The sequence below is a fragment of the Galeopterus variegatus genome, unplaced genomic scaffold (genome assembly GCF_000696425.1).
Source record: "Galeopterus variegatus unplaced genomic scaffold, G_variegatus-3.0.2 Scaffold1207, whole genome shotgun sequence".
NCBI lineage: Eukaryota > Metazoa > Chordata > Mammalia > Dermoptera > Cynocephalidae > Galeopterus > Galeopterus variegatus.
In genome coordinates, this window is record NW_007727318.1 from 315,073 (window position 1) to 336,990 (window position 21,918).

At 40.8% G+C, this 21,918-nt stretch overlaps 1 protein-coding gene across 1 annotated transcript; it reads right to left on the minus strand.

The window, feature by feature from the left end:
- Window positions 1-2,348: 2,348 nt before the first annotated feature.
- RPA2 (replication protein A2, 32kDa) lies at window positions 2,349-19,609 on the minus strand. The gene is given in 11 exon segments (XM_008575568.1): window positions 2,349-3,066; window positions 3,579-3,673; window positions 3,850-3,957; window positions 8,450-8,566; window positions 9,329-9,403; window positions 14,030-14,143; window positions 14,274-14,375; window positions 18,373-18,479; window positions 19,378-19,399; window positions 19,402-19,545; window positions 19,547-19,609. Coding segments are annotated over 11 exon segments (1,032 nt in total). The 3' UTR covers window positions 2,349-2,981.
- Between the last annotated feature and the right edge of the window lie 2,309 nt (window positions 19,610-21,918).

Here is a 21,918-nt window from a genome sequence, read left to right on the forward strand (position 1 = left end):
TTGTAATAGGGCTAAGGATTCCCCCTAAGCAGTGGTCTCCCAAGAGAGCAACCACTGAGAGTAAAGATGATCCACTGGGAAACTGAAAATAATTACATCCCTTCATATTTATATTTAATCCTTTTCATTCCTATTTTTAATGTTTTATCATGTATGTAACATAATAACAGAGTAATATATGTAAATAATTCTAAATAAATGAATATAAACTGGGGGTACATGCTCAAAAACTTTTTTTTCCCCTGGCTGGCCAGTATGGGGATCCGAATCACAAATTTTCTATTTTGAAATTCTCTCAATTATATTTTCAAAAACAAATTTATTAATCCATATCAGCCACTAATTCTTACTGGCCTTTTCCTAGTTAAACCCAATAAAGTACTATTTCTGTCTCATTTCCCACCTGTACCTAGAGAAAGATTCTCCAAGGCTGGCTGGTTGGCTCAGTTGGTTAGAGTGCAGCCTTATAACACCAAGGTCATGGGTGATCCCAGTACTGGCCAGCCTCAAAAAAATAAATAAATAAATAAATAAAATAAAAGATTCTCCTGAGGGTGGGCTGAACCCATTGCTAGGCTGTGACACCAGGTGGTTTCTAAGAACTTGGGTTGTACTGCTCTTCCTGCTGTCTCAAAATGTGGCACAAGAACGCTGTACATCTGACATAGCTGGTGACCATAAATGCCTAAGATGCAAGTTCTTCACACCTGAGCAAAGCAGAAGCTGTATAAAGGCTGGAGTTTCATTCTGCTGAGGAGTGGCCTGGGTGGCTCTCCTGCATGTGCTCGGCCCCCTAGGCCCCTGCAGTGCTTGGAAATGACACAACTGTGGAAATACCAAGGGGGCAGGGAATTCAGTATTACTGAACAGCTACTCCGTGCTACTGAGAATTCTGAACCAGCAAGTCCTATGATGCCAATCTCTTATTGTGCTTTATATTTGTAGTACCCAACCAATGGGTTGATGGAGGAAAATGAACACATATTAAAGAAGGAGGCACTCTTGCTCTCCAGGACTTAGACTGTGTCAGCAGAAATGCAGAAAGAGTGGGTCAGCAAGAATTGGCAAGGCTTAACCGCAAACCACAGACTTCCTATTGAGTTGCCTAGGAGATGGGGAGGTATGGGAGGGGCTCACAGCTGGCTAAAACATATATAATACATGCCTGTAGACAATAAAGTTGCTTTGTGTGTGGTAAGTCCCAGAACTTTGTGTCTGGTTTCTGGTTGCCCACCTCCTGAGGCGGCAGCCCCTAGCTCAAGGCGTGCCCTGAGCAACTCACATTGCTGCACTCTCTTGGCAGGGCTACATGTGGCCCTGCTCCCTGGGGGACTCCTGGCAGAGGCTACGTGTAGTCCTGCCTCCTGAGACCCCCAGGACCAAGAGAAACATGCAGGTTGACATAGTAGGCATCCAATATGCACATTTAATGAGTAAGTCGTTTTTAATTGTTATGTCATCATCTGATTCTATCACAAGAAAAAAAAACCCCTCCACCCAGAACCACTGCTATTGCTTTGCCCACTTAAGGGCACTAGCCCAATATCTAGAAAGAGAAGCCCACCACCCATGAAAATATCCTATCATACATTACAAATTCAAATATAAATGATTTTTTTAAACCTGTTTTTAGCTACTGTTCTTGATGAAGAATGGAGATACTTGCAAATAAACACACTGGTTGACTGAGTTGCAAGCATTTGTATGACAGCTCCCCAGATGAGAACTACTCTATACATACAGAAAATTAACAGCCAGATGTTGTTCTCTGTTAGAAACTAGGGGGATGGAGCCTTCACACAGCTGCTAGATCTCATTTAGAAACACAGTTAAAGCAGATATAGAATTCTTATTTTCATGTTACATGACATTAATTTTATCTCAAAACTGGTTGTGTCACTCAAGATGTAGCTTACTTCTGGAGTTGTCAAAAACATCTTTGAACTAGTTTCCTCTCCCATAAGAAAAACAGCGATCAAGTCGATCAAGAAACAGCCGTATGCCTTTGGAAAGTCTCATCTTGAGGTCAAATGGTAGATATTCGATTTGGTTACATGACCACACACTGCTAAAGATTCGACATTAAGGTCCATGTTATAATCCTATTAATTGCAATGCTAAATGCTTTATAGACTTTATTCAATCTTCAGAACAAACCTATAAGGAAATAATATTGTTTTCTCTTCATAAATGAGGAAATGGAGGCGCTCAGAGCTGATGTAGCATTCTCAAAATCCTAACTAAAAGTAGGAGAGCCAGGATTCAAATCTAAGTTTCACATTATGCTGCCTCAGGTGACATGGTAAACACATCAGCTTAGAAAGAAAAATGAGAATAGTTTCACAAGGTACTGCAATAACAGAACTGTTTTATTAAACATATGGATGCACATATTTTGTACAAAATGCAGTAACATTTCTTCTACTTTGCCCCTTGAGGCCATCACTCCAGAACCTCATTTTCATACAAACATGCTTTTGGCAACAATCATGACAAGAAGGTGAAGGAAAGTGCAATTCTGAAAGTAACGCCACATAACCAAAGTGGGCTACAAAAAAAGGCAGAGGAGAGCTGGTTTCTCAGCTGTGCTCTGCCCACAGGCCCTAGTCCTGCTCACCATCTCTCAAGAGGAAACACTGTAGGAACTGAAACTCCTGAGCATTATTTAATACTGCCCAACTCTCTTGGTAGCAGCCCTCTTCCAATTCCATCTAACCTGATGTTTTAACTAACTTATTTGTAACTTCTTCAAGAAATCCCATCCTGGTTTACATCCCTGTAAATTGCCCATCTCCCTTTGAGCTACAAAAACAAAAACAAAATAGAAGAGCAGTAAGTTTCAAAACAATGTCAGTTCAGACCTTTCTGAGATGAAACCTACTTCCTAGAAGTCACCTGGCCAAACATATGTACAACTGGAGAAAACAAATTGTGAAAATAGGGCCAGCTAGAAAATATCTCAGATACCCAATTAGATCCAGTTATTCTGCATCTGTGGATTTAAAATGATCATCATCCACAGTAGAATAGATGTGTCCCTCGTTGCTAAGGAAATCCACAGCTTGCCTAGAAAGAAAGCAAAAACAAAAAACAAAAACCAACCAAACGAAACAAACAAAACAAACAGAAAGAAAACAAAGGGGTCATTTTTTTTTTCCTAGGACTATACTGTCAGCACCACGCTCAGCCAGTGAGCGAACCGGCCATCCCTATATGGGATCCGAACCCGGGGCCCTGGTGTTATCAGCACCGCACTCTCCCGAGTGAGCCACCGGGCCGGCCCTCTAGGACTACACTGGAGGACCAGGAGCTAAGGACCTCTCTCCTCCAGACTAAATCCCACGAGGCATGAGGTATCAGGTCAATTTTTGCTCAGAATTATATCCCCCACACATTATGATAGTACCATCTTTGTGAGTCCTTTTTCTATTTTTTCTACAGCTGAACAAATTCCCCTCTATTAATAAGGTTGCAGTTAGCAGCTTTACTTTTTTAACTCACTTCTCATTACCAGGAAACCCTGGAGAGGTGAAACGGTACAATTCAGGAGCCCTAGCTTATGGAAACCAAATACTCACTTGATTGAGGCTACCGTCATATGTTGGAGCTGGTTCTTGAGATCCTGAAAGTTCAATCCTTCAGGTCTTGGACAAACCTTAATCAAATTCAGTACCTGAAGATTCAAATCAGAAAGATTTTAGCAACTACTTTGAATCAGCTCCCCTTTGCAAACCTGAGTCCCTTTATAAGAAAGAAATGAGCCAAGTGCTTAGCCTTAAATAATTGAGGAGGTAATACAATTTAGAATTGCCTGTTTCAGATTTCTGGAGCCACTTAGGCAGAATTTACCTGGTTTTGGGCCACAGTGAGGCCATTTGCTGACATGAAGCTATTCCCACCAAAGTTCCCTGCTTCACCCATTCCTGGATTGCTGATAGGTACTCTCCCTGCTGAGGGCTGAATTAAGAAATAAGTTCACAACATTAGAAAGTTCACCAAGTTAAACGTAGTCTTTTTTATTTCAAATCGTTTGTTAATAAGCAGCTTATAGGAAACAATTTAAGCGAAGTGTTTTTCCAACAACTGCTTACATTGGGAAGGACAGCTATAATCTAATGAGTATTCCACTGGAAGGTAAAATAACCTTCTGAAGCACATAATATCAAAACGATACTCCTGGCTCCTCTTCTTGTTTGTGACATGAGAAGAACCAGAGGAAAAGTAGCACTGAGAAGAAAATTACCCGGAGATCTGCTATAATGGTGTCCTTGGGGCTCAATCACGCAAGCATTTATTGATTGTCAACTAGGCATGAATCACCACAGGAAGAAGAAAGGAGACATAGTCCTCATCATCCTCTCTCTTTCCTCATTTTTTACCACTACATTTCTTAAACTAATAGTCTACTCACTGTTCTCATTTCCTTTCTCCTTAGTCACTCCTCAGCCCACCATTTGACTCTCCCCAAGTACACAACTAAAACCGTTCTCACCAAAGTCACCAATGACTTTCAACCAACTATCCAAAAGTCTCTTTCAGTCCTCATAGCACTTGACCTCTCAGAAGCAGACACTGCTGTCCACATTCTTCTTGAAATGTGTTCCTTCCTAGGCTTCTTGACACCATTTTTTTCTGTTCTCCACTTACCTCCCAAACTACAGTTTCTCATATCCCTTATCAGCCTCTTCTACCTATCTCCCCAAAGGCTGGCAGTTCCCCCAGGGTTTCCTACCAGGCCTCCTCCTAGGCCACAAATCCTCATTGCCAGCCTCTACTGGTTGTCTCCACCTAGATATCTCAGGCACTTCAAAATAAAATATACTTTCCTCTCCAAACCTGCTTGCCACGCTATTGTTCCATCTCAATTAGTAAACCCAAACCCAATCCTACAGACCTCAGTCATCTGTGAGTCTCCATTCACTCACCTTCCACTATCGGTCACCACAGACTATTAATTTCTTCAGTGTAGCTCAAGTTGATCCTCATCACCCCTGGTCTCCTGATTGGTATTTCAGCTTCTAGTCTCTCTTCGTCCAAACAACCCTCCCCATTGCTACAAGTCACAACCCCCTATGATCATGTCACTCCTCTCTGCTTAAAAGCTTTTAAATGGCTCCCTCTGCCTGTGATAATAGTATGAAACTCCTAGACATTCAAGACCCACCACAACTAGCAGTCAAAATTTGTATTTTATTCTTGACCACTCCTTCTCAACACACTACTCACCAGCTGCACTTCAACTTCTTGCCATCCACAAACATGCCTCTGATCTGAACATGTTGTTCCTTGTCTGTAATGCTCTTCCCCTCACCTTTATGATGAATACTCTTCTCATCCTTCAAAGTCCAACTTCATTGCCTCTGCCTTTGTAAAGCCTTCCCTGACATTCCCCAAGCCAAGTTAGTCACTTTTTTCCTTCTTGGCTCTCACACTACTTGGCCCATTCCCTATCACAGCACTCACCACACCGTTTGCGTGTCACTTTCCCATACAAGTCCCTTTATCTTTGCACAGTGCCTGGTGAAAAATACTCACTGTCAATGTTTAATTTATTGAACTGAATAAACAAGAATGACAGAGGACCAAATATATTAAGCACCCACAGCAGATATAAGAGCACTGTGAAAGCTCCTTAGGAGAAATCCTGTCCAGTCAGGAGATTCACTTATTTAGCAAATGTTCATTAAATACCTACTGTTTCAAGGTAGTAAAAAAACCCAAATCAATCATGGTCCCTTGTTCTCAAGCTAGATGCCTTCACATTGCCTGCTGGTGAAACAGCAATCTTACATTTTATGATCCAGTAATGCTGAGCTGAATGCTGTTTCTTACCCAAATACCTTTGCTGAAATGACCTCACCTCCTGCTTCAGGTGGCCCCAGTTCACACATCTTTTAAGATTTGATGTAGGAATCACCTCCTCCAGTGTGCCTTTTTTGTTGTCCAGGCCAGGATAAGAAATCCTTCTTTGTGGTTGCCTGGTACCCTGCACCTGCCACTTATCAACACTTTCACTGCTTAAGTGAGCTGAACTCCCACTGTGTAACGCAATCTTCTTTGAGGGAAAGGATTACCTTACTTATTCTTCAATGTAATTGTCTATACTCCTGGTTTCCACTCCCTAACCACCCATTCTCACTTTAAAACCATTTTATCACATAATACTTGACACATACATACACGTGTTGAAGTACAGTAATAAACACTTTAAACTTTCTACCTATTCCCATTCTCTTTAACCCACTTTTCCCCCTCATCCTCTACCAAAGGCTTTTGAATATCCACCTTTCCAAATTCAACAGCAGACTTCTTTCATCATCCAACTTGACCTCAGGCAGCATTCTGCAATCTATCTCCACTCTCCTTCTTGAAATACTCTTTTCAGAATATTCTACAGAATCACATTTCCTGGCTTTCCTCCTGCCTAACTGGCAACTTCTTTGATGTTCCATGGCTATTCTGCTTCCAGACTTCTAAAGGTTAGTGTGTCCCAGAGCTCATGTCTCTGACCTCTTAACTCCCTAGTTATCTCATCATCCAAGGCTTTAAATAGTTTATAAAATCACCTATATAACAATGACTCACAAAATTCTATCTCTAGTCTTGACCTCTCTCTTGAGTCTAGCCTTATATATTCCACTGTCCACTCCGTAGTCCACTTGGATATCTAACTAGCATTTCATACTTGGTCAGTCCAAAACAGAACTCTGGATTTTACCCTCCAAAACTGTCAGCTTCATCTAGTTGCTCAAGCTCCAAACCTAGGAGTCATTTTTGAACCTGCCTTTTTCTTCATATCCTGTATCTAATCACCAATAACTCCTATCAGCTCTACCTTTAAAGTATATTGGAATCCAACCACTTCTTATCCCATGTACTCCAACCATTCCCCTGAATTACTTCCGTTGCCACTCTTGGTGCCTCATAGTCTATTCTCAAAACAGCAGCCTAAGTGAGCTTTTTAAAAGGTAAATCACCCATGTCACTCCCTACTCAAAACTTTCCAAAGGTTTTGAATCAATGAGAATAAAATCGATCCTTACCATGGTCTACAATGCCCCACGTGATGTGGGCCCTTCCTCCTCACCTACAGTCCTCTATCACTCTCCTTGTCATTTGCTTCACTCCACTCTGGCCTTCTTGCTAGTCTCAGAGATCCAAGCTTGCTCCAGCCTCCTGGCTTTTGTGCTTCCTATTTCCTCTGCTTGGAATGTTCTTCCCCCTATCTAAAATTGTACCATTCTTTTCTCCTATTCTGCTTTATTGCAGAGTACCTATAACTACCTAAAATTATTTATTTCTTTTCTTGTTTATTGCCTGTTCCTCCCGAGAATGTAAGTTTGAAGGCAGACACTCTATCCATCTTGCTCACTGCTGTGTTCCAAGCACCTGGAATGATTGGCACATAGTAGGCTCAATAAATATTTTTCAAATAAAGGAATGAATGAGTTTATTTCTGTATCCCCAGGGCTTAACAAAGTGCTTGGCACTGAATAAGATGCAGTAGCATTCTTAATGGCTTATCAGTTCTCTAGTCTCTCCTTCTGTCACCAATCCTCCACCTTGCCACCCAAATTATCTGAGGACTTTCTAAGACTAGAATCAACGTACCCTTTGTGTGGATTCACCCCTGGGGCCCTGAAGACACAGTGGGAGCCGCTGGCCGCAACAGCCAAATCAAAAGCCCCCGAGACCCTGAGATGGGGGGCTGAGGGCCTTAGCCCCACTCCCCGCACCAAACATCTTAGAGTGTACTTATTAGACACTAGTGTTTCTATGGGGTATGTAACTTATCTGCTCAAGTCTTTCACCAAGTTTCTGCTTAGACTTTTCTAATTCATTTTTAGGAGTTCTTTTTATTAAGGATGTTAATCTTTGTGTTAAATTTGTTCCTTATGAATTGACATTCAAATTAATAAAAAACAAAATAAAACAAAGAACCCCACAAACCTTTCGTATGGTCCTTGATGGACTTGCCAAAGTGAATTCACACAACAGAAAATATGGAAAAATTTCAATACAAACCAAGAAATACAATTTCAAGGAAAAAATCATAGTACATAATTTTTTATACTCAGCCAATAGGTTGGAAGGAAGGCAGCAAAGTGCTGTCTTATTTGGTTTTTTTCTCCAAACATGGACCGACAATCCTGGAGCAAAGAGCTCAGCCTATAATTACATTTATACACCTCGATGTTATCTTAGGTCTCAGCCACCCAGGCCAGTGGGGTCAGAGGAGCTCATAATTCTGTGAGAAACGTGAGTGCTTTGCCTAGAACAAAATACAATGTCAAAGCTCATGGAGAAAATATGGTGCCTTTTCTGAGGACTGAGTGATGCCTTTCTCCTGGGTCAACCTTCAAAATGTCGAGGAAATCAAAGCCAGAGCACAAAAGCACTCTATCTTCTTCCCGGGAAGAGAAAAAGCTAGGAGAGTGAAGCCACTCACCTGGCTGTTAGATTTGTTCAGCATCATGTGTGCATTGACCACTTCCAGAATATGTGTGGTGAACTCATTCATATCCTCCAGTGGCATGATCTTAAAGGCTACCAGGCTCTTTTTGTTCTATTAAAGAGAAAAATGCGAATAAAGGATTAGCTTTTCAAGTCAATTTCAGATCAAAACACTGTGGCTCTTTTCTTGGTTATTTTGCCAATATGAGAAAAATGTCTACTATAAAATTTTTCAGAGGTAATCCAAATATAGTCAATAATGAGGGAAAAGAACAAAACTAGCTCAAAGATGTTCATGACTTTCCCAAGGTTATACAACCAAGCAGAGTCTAGTCTCCTGATTCCGAATCCAGTGTTCTCCCTTCTATACCTAATGGATGCCGCAGCTGGCAACTGTAGGCAGAGTCTGTTCTTTCTGTACTATTCTGTTAGCTTTACATTAACGTAATAATCAGTTATTTCCTTTTATTTTTTTCCGTGTCTGGCAACGGATCGCAACCCTCAGTGTTGCGCCCGTACCGGACCGGGACCGGCAACGGGATCGCAACCCTCGGTGTTGCGCCCACACCTCGCTCAGCCAGTGAGCGGGAACCGGTCTGTATGTGGGATCCAAACCCTTGGCGGGAGTGCCGCCGCGCTCCCAAGCGGCGCACTGTAGCAGTGCGCCACCGGGCCGGCCCAGTTATTTCCTTTTGAAGAGAATAACAACTCCCCATTAAACATGGAGACTTAACTAAGTATTAAGTATGCTAAACCCATACATAAATCCCAAAATTGCTTAATGCAAATACATTTTTTCCCCTTTTTGGCTTTTTTTAATTTTTATTTTTTATTCTGCAAATACATTTTAACTGCCATCTTATTCTGACTTTACCTGAAAAGATCTCAGGTGGCCAGCCACTTTCACATATGTCTCTGGAGGAACCACAGTGTTTTCACCACTGGCATCCTAACAGATAAAATACAAACATATCACTAAGATTTTAGTAATGCTAATGAAGCCCTCTTTAAAATTTCTAAATTATGTACAGAAAAAGAAGTTATAAAGTAGAAGAGCTAAGGGATACTAATATGGCATTAACTAGTATGCCCTGACTTTTAGGACATACTTTTTTGTAAAATCAGGAATTGAATAAAAATACTTCTAAAGGTAATTCCCAGTTCAAAAGTTGTATGTTATGCACATCATTTAAAAAAAAAACAACAGTTATGACACCCTCATTTACTGCTCTTAGGCACACAATATTCTGGTGGATATGCTTATTGACAAAGCAATTTTACTTTTAGGAATTTAAGGAAATAATTAAGAACATGCATTAAGATTTAGATTCATCATAGCATAGTCTAGGATACTAAAAATTTTAAAACAACCTAAATAATCAACATAAAGTATGCATTTGTATAATGGGATACCCCACACTGTTGCAATAGATAATGTTGAATTCTAGCTATAGTTTTGGAAGACCAGTTGTGACACATGGAGAAAAGCTGTTTCCCCTGTGGGGGAAAATACACGCCTAAATATTAACATTGGTTAACTAGGATAATTACAAATGATTTTATATATTTCTTTTTGAGTTTTCTAGAATACACACATATGATTTAAAAGAAATATATATTAGCTGATTTTTAAAGTTCTTTTCTGATTATATAAAATACATGTCTTTAAAAAACTTACTACAAAATATATATTTAAAAATAAAGTATGTATTTAAAAAAAAAAAAACATGGGCCGGCCCATGGCTCACTTGAGAGAGAGTGGTCCTGATAACACCAAGGCCATGGGTTCAGATCGCTATATAAAGATGGCCAGTTAGCCCACTTGGGAGAGCATGGTGCTGACAACACCAAGTCAAGGGTTAAGATCCCCTTACCAGTCACCTTTTTAAAAAAATAAAAAGTAAAAAATTAAATAAATAAGTACAAATAAAAAACACTGCAAATCCCATCACATGGAGATCAATTTTTTTTTTTTGCATTTCACTCCACCTACGTATTTTACATAGCTGAATCTATAACACAGATAAAACTCTGTATTGCGGCAGAACATTTTAAAACTACTTGAGAAAAGTAAAGCTGGATCTCTACTTCTCCCCTTTTACTAAAATATATTCCAAGTAAATCAAAGAGTTAACTACAAAAAAATCAGAAATCATAGAAGAAACCACTCTATTACTTAGTAGAAAGAAATGCAGACAATTAAAAAATATTTTGGGGGGCCGGCCCGGTGGTGCACTGCTACAGTGCGCCGCTTGGGAAGTGTGGCGGCGCTCCCGCCGAGGGTTCGGATCCCACATACAGACCGGCCACTCACTGGCTGAGCGAGGTGCGGGAGCAACACTGAGGGTTGCGATCCCGTTGCCGGTCACGAAAAAAGACAAAAAAGGAAAAAAATATATATATATATTTTGGGACTAGGAAAAGCTTTCAAAGCTAAAAGACAGACTAGAGAAGTTGTTTGCCTAATTACGATAAGAGGTTACTATTTTTCAAGCTCTTACAAACAAAAAAAAAAACATTCCTGGGGGAGGGGGAACCAAAGGACTTAAAGAGAAAATTTACAAAGCACACCACAAATCAACATTAAACATTAAAAATAAATTCATTCTCACTAAAATCAAAGAAATACAAACAAAAAAATGATAAAATTCTCACTGAAATGACTTTTTAAAAAACCACTATACTGGCAAAAATTTAAGATTCACAAAACCCACTGTTAGAAAACATGTGGACAACCGGGCATTGTACTACTGAAGCGTAAATTGGTACCTTTATGGAAGGCAGTAAAAAAAAATGTAAGATGTTAAAAAAAAAAAAGTAATAACATGTAAAATGTGTATTTTCCCCCTGAAAAGTTACTTTTTTTTTTTTTTTCCGTGTCCGGCAACGGATCGCAACCCTCAGTGTTGCCCCCGTACCGGACCGGGACCGGCAACGGGATCGCAACCCTCGGTGTTGCGCCCACACCTCGCTCAGCCAGTGAGCGGGAACCGGTCTGTATGTGGGATCTGAACCCCCGGCGGGAGCACCACCACACTCCCAAGCGGTGCACTATAGCAGTGTGCCACCGGGCCAGCCCCGAAAAGTTACTTTTAGGAATTTATCTTAAGGAGATTATTTTATAATCATGAAGATATGTATGCAAAGATATTCATTGGGGCACTGTATATAACAGCAGATGATTAGAAAGCTAAATGTTCCCTGATTGGGTTTACTTTCAAGTAGGAGATGATGTATCCTTACAATTGAATAGGCAGTCACTAAAAATGAGTATGTATATCTATATTTATTAGTATTAATAAAACAGTTCCACAACATAATTCTAAGTGAAAAGAGCAGATTACAGAGCAGTTGCATATCCTATCCCTTTTACAGGAAAAATGAATGCATACACCTATACACACATATGCAAAGGGAGATGTCTGAAAGGGTATTCATCAAAATGTGTTATAACAGTAGTTATCTCTGGGACATGGGATTTCAGGTGCTTTTTTAAATGTTTCTTAAGTGAACATGGAACATTTTGTATGAGCATGTAGTATTAGGTATCTGTAGTATCCACCTCCCCATTTGACGGCAGACTGTGTCTTTTGGTATACCTAGAACCAAGCACAGTCTGGTTCAGAATTCGTACTCTAATAATAACTGTTGGATGAATTATCTTCTATTTTTCCGAAAAAGCAAAAAATAAAGAATGTGTAACTAGCATGTTATTTTTCCACAGATGACCTGTGGTGTTTGAAGTAAAAACAGCATGGTGCTCCAAAGTTTCTATAATGAATGCATTTTAAAAACAACAAAAAACAAAAAACTGGGGCTGGCTGGTTACATCAATTGGATAGAGCATAGCCTGATAACACCAAGGCCACAGGGTTAGGATCCCCCTACTAGCCAGCAGTAAAAAAAAACCCCAAAAAACAAAAGATAAGAAAACACCAAAAAAACACCAAGAGGCCTTCTGCCCAAATAAAAAATAAAAAGCAAACGTTCTCTTTCAGCCCTTTTTCTCCATGTTTATATAGACACTCTAATATACATTGCTTTGCAAAAATTGGGTCAAAGCCCGCATACTATACTATCTTATAACATGTTCTTTTCCTCTCAACAATTTACGGTAAACACTTCTTTGTGACAATACATACATTTCTACATTATTTGTGTTTTATAAATATACTATGGTTTACTTAATAATCCCCTCTTGCTAGCATTTTCAGATTGTTTAACTTTTCATTATTATAAATAATGTTATGATCAATATTCTTATAACTGAATCTTTGTACATGTCTTTAATTATTTCCTTAATGTACATATATTTTTTGGCAGCTGGCCGGCAAGGGGATCCAATTTCCTTAATGTAAATCTCTAGCAGTGGAGTTGCTAAGGTCCACATTTTTATGATTGATGATTTTTTTTTTTTTTTTTGTCTTTTTTGTGACCGGTAAGGGGATCGCAACCCTTGGCTCAGTGTCACCCGCACCGCACTCAGCCAGTGAGTGCACCGGCCATCCGTATATAGGATCCGAACCCATGGTGGGAGCGCCTGCCGCACTCTCCCGAGCACGCCACGGGCCGGCCCATGATTGATGATTTTGATACAAGCTGATTTTTGAGGAAAGTTGTATCAATTAATACTATCAGGGTAGGAAGACATCCACTTCTTAGACAAACAATGACAAATTATTCAACAAATAATTATTAAGTGTCCACTAAGTGCTAGAGACATTAATCTAGCTGTTGTTCTCACCAGAACTGGATATTGTCATTCTTTTTTTTTCTTTGCCAACTTAATAAGTTAAAAATAGTATCCCAATGTTTATTAAACCTGCTTTTGTTACTGCTGCTGTCATTTGTATTTAGTCTTTTATTCATTATCTGAATAAAAATGGGTATCTTTGTCCATTTTTTCTTTTTTCTTTTTTTTTTTGTCTTTTTTTGTCTTTTTCCATGTCTGGCAATGGATCGCAACCCTCAGTGTTGCCCCCGCACCGGACCGGGGACCAGCAACGGGACCGCAACCCTCGGCACTGCCCCCGCGCCTCGCTCAGCCAGTGAGCGGGAACCGGTCTGTATGTGGGATCCGAACCCTCGGGCGGGAGCGCCGCCGCACTTCCCAAGCGGCGCACTTATCCAGTGCGCCACCGGGCCGGCCCCCCTTTGTCCATGTTTTTAAGGTGCAGTGTTCTTTTGCTTTGTAAGAGCTTTTTTATTAATTAAAATTTAAAATGTTTGTAATACGTTTCAAATATTTTTTCCATTAATTTAAATGGTATTTATTCAGGGATCATTAGGTGCTGGGGTTATGTGTGACCAAGACAAAAATCCTTGTTTTCACAGAATTTATGTCCTACTGTCTTCTGTCACTTGCCTTTTAACTTTGTTTATGGTATTTTGGGAAGTTTAGGTTTTAAACTTTTATGTAATCAAATCTATTAACCTTTCACTTAAGTGTTTCTGCCTTTGATGTCTTGCTTATGTATTATTATTATAATAACAGAAAACTTTAAGAAGACTAAAATAATTCAATATCTCTAAAGTCCCAAAGTAACCCCATCCTGATTCAAAAACAGCCACTTACATCTGTGTCAACCCACTGGCGGACATCCATGGGTGCAGCTGTCATGTCATCTATTTTGTAAACAATGTTAGTTGGAGCCTTCTCTGCATGTCTGATTATCCCCACAATGGTGACCTAGATTGGGGAAAAAAAAAAGTTTGGTTTTCCTGGAAACCAAAGCAACACTTACATATTTTTAAACAAAGTAAGTCTTATTTCATTTTTCATATGATTAAGTGACTCTTCCACAAATTCTTTTACATACCTGTGAAATCTCGACATTCCCAATTTTGAAAACTTCATCAACTAGAGTGGCAGAAAGCAGCTGAGATATGGTACAAGGTACAATGTGCTGGGCTCGGGCTCTCTGAAAAAGTATGAGAAAATCCAATTAAGAAAATTACCACTCATTTAATAACTACCATGTGCCAAGCACTTTAAATATACTAGAACACTGAATTTTCTTTTCTTTCTTCCTTCCTTTCTTTCTTTCTTTTTATAAAAAGATATGGATATGCCCCCAGTATGAATCTGGCCCCCACATCATGGGCAGGAGGGGGGACAATCAGCTTTGTACCTCATGAATATTCATGATAAACAAACAAACAAAAAGATGACTGGTAAGGGGATCTTAGCCCTTGACTTGGTGTTGTCAGCACCATGCTCTCCCAAGTGAGCTATAGCCATCTCTATACAGGGATCTGAACCCTTGGCCTTGGTGTTATCAGCACTACACTCTCCTAAGTGAGCCATGGGCCGGCCCTAGAACACTGAATTTTCAAAACAAACCTCGTTATTCTTGCTTCACAGAGTTGGAAATCAAGGTCATATCTAACAAATGCCACACTTTAGAATTCAAACCAAGGTTTGTCTGACTCCAAAGCTCCTGCTGAATGGGTATGTTGTGTTGCTAAGAATTCACCAAGATGAGTAGGCCAGAATGGGGACAGGATAAGGAAGGACCTGCTGTGAGAACAGGCCTTTAGGAGGAAACCCCAGCTTTAGGGCGAAGGCAAGCTGGAGCTGGCTGTTTGGGTCACTGACAAAATGAGATGGTACTAGGAAAGGGTTTGAGAAATGGGTAGCAGAGACAGGACTGTGGAGCTGCTCTAGGTCTCACAATGAAATATAACAAAAAGTTAGAAGTGTAGCTTCCCTTAAGACAGATGTTTTGGCAATCAGAAGGAGCTCCTGGGGAGCTTGGCCACCCTTAATATCTTAAAGGGAAGGGATAGAATGGGGAAGACAGAAGAGTGTCTAGTGAGGACACTCAAATCATATCCTGAAGCAACCTGAGAACAGTGTAAACTCTTATTTGTGCCTACCACTGGCAAGGGGTGGTCTGGGTAACATAAAGATGAGTAAGATGGGATAGAATCTGCCTCTAACATACTCATAACCTATGAGAGGTACAAATGTAAACAACAAACTTGACTGTGATACACTATAGAATGAAATGTGCTATGTGGGATCTCAGAAAAAAAGTTATTGGCAATTTAGAGAAGACAGAGCATTTGGGCTGGACTTTGAAGCACAAGAAATTTTGATACTGAAAAAATAGTGGGTATGGGATGGGCATTATAGGCTGAAGGCAAATATAGACTCCTGCAGTCTTACAGAGGAAATATGTACAAGGCAGAATAAGCACAGCAAATTAAAGATTAGAGTTCTTCCTGTCAGAAATCAGTAGGAAGTAACTCAACGCCTGTTCTACATATAAGACAGGACACACGCCACAAAAAGCAGCAGCCGGGCTTGAGGGTTAAGATTGTGGCTCTACCCTCAGGAGCAGAGTGCTTTTGGTCACATTTCTCAACTCATCTGTACTTGTTTCCTCCTATGTAAAACTAGGAATGATAAAATCATTAAAATCATTATGAAAATTAACTATGTAGTAAAGTACTTAGAATACAATCTGGCACATTGTAAGTACTCAATAAATGTTAGCAATTATTATGTTAGCTATGTTCCTCATTCTTTATATCTGCAATAGCTTTTAATAAGGATCAACCATGTTTTTCAATTTTACCTTATACTGTTTTATAGGTGAAGTTAAATATTATATTAATATTTAGAGATTTAATTTTGCAGAGGTCCCACGATCTATTTCTCACAATCTACTTATATTTTCTGTTTTACCTATCATAGCTGAGATTTTATCTTCGGCATAAGAAAACTAAGAACCAGTGTGATAAAGTGGCAAGAACATGGGATTTGAAGCCAAACAGTCCTATAGACGTGTGCTCAAATCCCAGTTCCACAGCCCTGGATGTGCCACCATCTTTTCTGAAAGATGATGACATCTACCTGTCAAGTTGTAAACAAAACATATAATCTATACAAAGTGCTAAAACCAATCTCCACATGTCATAGTTATTCAATAAATATTATTACTCCTTTGGAAAAAAGTTACATATGGGTAATGGTTGAGGTGTTAATAATGCCTCCAAACTCATCTCAAATCTGATATTTCTTGTTTTTCATTGAGCACATATTATATGCTAGGAACTGATCACAAGGAGTTCCTGGTTTTTTCCCACAGAGGTTCACAGGAAGTGTGTCAGCACAAGAATGTTTAATTTTTGAAAAACAATTATTTTCACAGCTGACTATGAACCATAGGTTACTCTGACAATACTTTATACAATCACTATTTTTATAGATAAAAAACGGTCAGTACTGGAAATTTCACACGGTTCAACCACATATAACAAATATGTACTCAATAGGAAACATTTTAGATAGGGTGTTTATCTAATTTACTGAGGAAAAGACTAGATTTAAAAACAAGAAGAGCTGGGTTTAAGTCTTCAGCTTATAACCATCATCCTTCTCTGAAAAGCTGTCTTAATACACAACCCAGACTAGATATTCTGAGATTCAAATTCTAACAAGAATGAAGAAAAATTGCTAAGGTTGGGGCTGGCTAGTTAGCTCAGTTGGTTAGAATGCAGCCTTTTAACACCAAAGTCACAGGATTGGATCCCCCCACAGTCCAGCTGCCAAAAAAGAAAAGAAAAAAAAAATTAAGCTTGAGGAGAAAAGATGAGAACCATTAATCTATCTTTTGTTTTTTCCTTCACAGCCTCAAGAAAGATGACGTTAGAGAACTGAAGTCCCCTTTGGTCTTTCCGGAAAAAGAAAACTACATTAGGGAGAAGCTGCTGCTCACCAGATTTTGGATTTGTTCAGCATCATGTGCTCACTGTCTGGTTCCAGCTACTTACTAGTTATGCAAGCTTAGGCAGTCCCTTAATATACCAGAATCTCTGCTGTATGCTGGAGTAGACAATAAATACCTCACAGGATTATATGCAATAATTCATATGAAGAATGTAAAGCAATACCGAAACGTACGGGGATTACCACTGAATATTTTCCCATCAATATACACCCGTGAATCAACAGTTTTAGGTAAAAGCTTATTCACCTGTATACCAATACAACCTGTTCCTACTGAATCTTAATACATCTGAGTGATACCTGAAAGAAGCCAAATTAACCCTGTGTTCATAAGATGAAATCAACAGCAATTATTAAATGCAAACTCATTTCTGAAAGAGTGAATAAGAAACATTTCAACAGCTTTCTGCAGATCACTTTCCTACACATTACCTTATTTATCAATTCTCAGCACCACCCCGTGATATGAGTAGCACTCCTACCATTATCAGATGAGAAAAACGGAGGGCCATAGGTTTTAAGTTGCTTCACTAAAGTCACAGTGCCAGTTAAAAGGCAAAGTTGATTCTGGAGCCTACATATTCTGGCTCCAAAGCCCATATTCTTTTCAATAATAATATCCGGGACCATTTATTGAAAACGACTATGGGACAGGCACTTCGTATATACTATTAAAGTCTCACAACCACCTCGTAAAGTACATATTATTAACCGTATTTAATAGGCGCAAAGCTGACTCCCCAAAACGCTAAGTCATTTATCCAGTGACACCCTGTAAGTAAAGTGTCAAAGCAATGGCAGAGCACAGATCTACTAGACTTCAAAGACCATGCTTTTTTCACCGCGCTGCGTCGCTTCGCTATATTTAATTAAAAGACGACTTTGAATACATGAAGAATGTAAAACAGGCTGTTAATACATGTCCAGAGTTTTCCCACAAGACTGACTAGCTGTACTGATAAATTTCAAAATAAAGCCAAAGAAACAGTCGGTGCAAAATTAGGGAAGATTTCATTTTAAAAACAGACAGCACTTAATTATGAGAGACACAGATAACCAATCGATCATTATCGCATCAGTTCGTGTTCAACCCCCTTCCTTCGCCGCATAAGTTTTTTTTCCCACGGATGAGTTAGGGGCTTCAGGACGGGATAAAATAAAACGAAATACGCTCAACCTACTGATTTCTTTTCAACCTGAGACGGTGTCGGCGATCCAAAGCCCCCCGGGGGCTGTGTGTAGCCGCCGGCGCCTCCATAAGCGGAGCTGCCATAGTTTTCGTATCCACCTGGTTTCGAACAACAGTATTAGTACCTGAGCTGCTTTTCTTTTCTTTCTTTCTTTCTTTTTTTTTTTTAAAGATAACCGGTAAGGGGACATTAACCCTTGACTTGGTGTTGTCAGCACCACGCTCTCCCAAGTGAGCGAACCGGCCATCCCTATATATGGGATCCGAACCCCGGGCCTTGGTGTTATCAGCACCACACTCTGCCAAGTGAGCCACGGGCCGACCCTTGAGCTGCTTTTCGAGCCTCTTAAAAGTCCGCCGGTTTCCTGGGGCTTCAGCCCTCCCAAACACTCCCCGTCTGCCTAATTCACACTCTGCCAAGTGAGCCACGGGCCGGCCCTTGAGCTGCTTTTCGAGCCTTTTAAAAGTCCGCCGGTTTCCTGGGGCTTCAGCCCTCCCAAACACTCCCCGTCTGCCTAATTCCTCACGGCCTTTCCCCGGCCCCCAAACGCCGCCACCTCCGCCTCCCGCCCCTCGCCCTTTTCTTTCTTTCTTTTTTTTTTTTAAAGATAACCGGTAAGGGGACATTAACCCTTGACTTGGTGTTGTCAGCACCACGCTCTCCCAAGTGAGCGAACCGGCCATCCCTATATATGGGATCCGAACCCCGGGCCTTGGTGTTATCAGCACCACACTCTGCCAAGTGAGCCACGGGCCGACCCTTGAGCTGCTTTTCGAGCCTCTTAAAAGTCCGCCGGTTTCCTGGGGCTTCAGCCCTCCCAAACACTCCCCGTCTGCCTAATTCCTCACGGCCTTTCCCCGGCCCCCAAACGCCGCCACCTCCGCCTCCCACCCCTCGCCCTCCCGCCACCTCAAGTCTCTCCGACCCAAGGCTCGCCCTTTTGCTAAGCCCTCCTGCGATTCTCCTTTTCCTCCACACCCCCGACCCCATCATTACTATTCCACATCATGGCGGCGATTCCCTCAGGAATGAGGCCCAGAAGGTCCCGGTCAGGTGGGCTCGCAGACCACCTCAGAACAGTGTTGCTGCGGCAGCACTCTATCTACTTTAATCGGGCGCCACAAACTCCTTCGCGCGAATGACGGAGCCACTCAGCGTCCAGGACGCTTCTCGCTTCAGCCAATCATTGCTCACGGATCATACGCTTTTTCCTGTCTTCTCCGGCCATGCTCCTGAAAACGCGTACTGAGCTCCAAGTGGGGCTGGAAGCCACTGCGGCCATCTTTACTAAGGGCGAAATCCGCCATTCAAGCGGAAGCAACGATTTGCAAGATGCTGATAGGGCGGTATCTCAAGAAAACAACCGATCAAAACAATACTTCAGCATTTCCACACGTGTAATCCCACCCCCATCAGTTGAGCGAAGCTTACGTCACTTCCTTTTTAGGGTACTCCTGTTCCCGCCAAACTATGACCAATCAGACGACGCTTTAATCTAAACCGCAGTTAAAACATTCCCCGGTAGGCTGGCCAGTGGCTCACTTGGTAGAGTGCGGTGCTGATAACACCAAGGCCACCGGTTCGGATCCTATATAGGGATGGCCGGTTTGCTCACTGGCTGAGCGTGGTGCTGACAACACCAAGCCAAGGGTTGAGATCCCCTTACTGGTCATCTTTTAAAAAAAAACATTCCCCGGTCCTGATTCTTCCCAGTGAGGCTTAAGAAACCCGCACCCGGCCGAGCCGTGGCACACTCGGGAGAGTGCTGCGCTGGGAACGCAGCAGCGCTCCCGCCTCGGGTTCGGATCCTATACAGGGATGACCGGTGCGTTCACAACGCTCACTGGCTGAGCGCGGTGCGGCCGGTCTCAAAAAGGAAAAAAAAAAAAAAAAAAAAAAGAAACCCGCACCCTTTTACCGATGATGGCCTTTTAAAAGATCTGAGGATGGCAATCACCCTACCCCCACCTCCTCTCCGCGTCCCTCACTGTCCCCACCCCAGTCTAATACAGGCTAATACATCCCCAGTGCTTCAACTATTTATAAAACGTGGCGCTCCTATAGAGAGTGGAACACGTCTGTCAGTTCCTTGCTCTAAATACTAGTAGACTGTTAGGTTTCTTTTATTCATTTATTTATTTAAAAGTATTTACTGATGCTCTTTTGTTACAGGGCCTGTGCTGGCCACTGGGATACAAAGGTAAATAAGATAGACATGGTCCTGGAGCTCCTGGATCGTTTTATTTTCTTTGTTTAAGACTGCAGGCATCGTCTTAAGTATTTTACATTTGCATTTAAGTGTTTTACATAACTCAGTCTTGAGGTTTGTAGGTACTATTATTGTCCCCATTTTGGAAATTGCCTTTTTTTTTTTTTGGCGGCTGGCCGGTAGAGGGATCCGAAACCTTGACCTTCGTGTTAAAACACCGCGCTCTAACCAACTGAGCTAACCGCCCAGCCCTTAATACTTTTTTGGTTTTTTGGTGGCTGGCTGGTACAGGGATTTATTGTCCCCATTTTATAGATGAGGCAATTGAGTCACATAGAGGCTAAGTGTTGGAGTCTGCATTCAAACCCAGGAAGTCTGATTCCACCAACCAGTCTAATTACGATACCTTCTAGAACATCCTAGAACTGGGTCACCAACTCAAATGACAACTGGGGTCAGGCAAGAAAACTGTAAATGCAGTGGGATGGATAACAGAGGGGAATTTTTTTTTTTTTTTTTTTTTTTTGAGACTGGTAAGGGGATCGCAACCCTTGGCGTGGTGTCGTCCGCACCGCGCTCAACCAGAGGGGAATTTTTTAAAAAGGTTGCTTCTGCAAAGTAAGAAAAACAACCACATAAATGTAATGATGAATAGCAGCTGACATAGGGAATGTGGGCCCAGTGTTACCAGGTCATCTAAGTTTTTTTTTAGCAAACGCCAGAAATGTGGGTGTTTATGTGAAATTTTCTGAATTTTAAGTGTTTATAAGAAAATTTAAAAGCACTATGTAGTATAAACAAATGATACCTATGGGGCACATGTTGCTTGCGTGCCATCTCTCTTCTTTAAGAACATAAATTTTGTAATTCTGTAAGCCCCCAAATCACTGAGAAATAAACAAGATACAGCCAAAGACAAAAGCCTGAGGCATACCAAGATGACATTATTATGTTAAGCCTCAGGTGATTGAAACACACATGGTCTATAACAAGTAAGAGCATATTTATGATATGTAGGATAAAATGTTTGAAATTCTACTCTGGGGAATTTAAGATGCAGGTTACTTGGGTTGATCTACCTCATTTGGGGTTCAAACAGTTATAAATTCAGCTGAGAAGATTATAACATTTTTTAAAAATTAGAAACCAAAGTGTCTTAGCTTAAAATATAAAATAATGCAAAACGTCAAAATAAGATTTTTGCACATCTTTTCAAGAGCTTGATGGTCTGATAAATTGAGTAGATGGTTAAATTCTCAAACAGTACTAAAATAATTGTCATTTACTTTGTGCATGTGTGTAGTAAATTCATTTCTCAAATTTTAGTT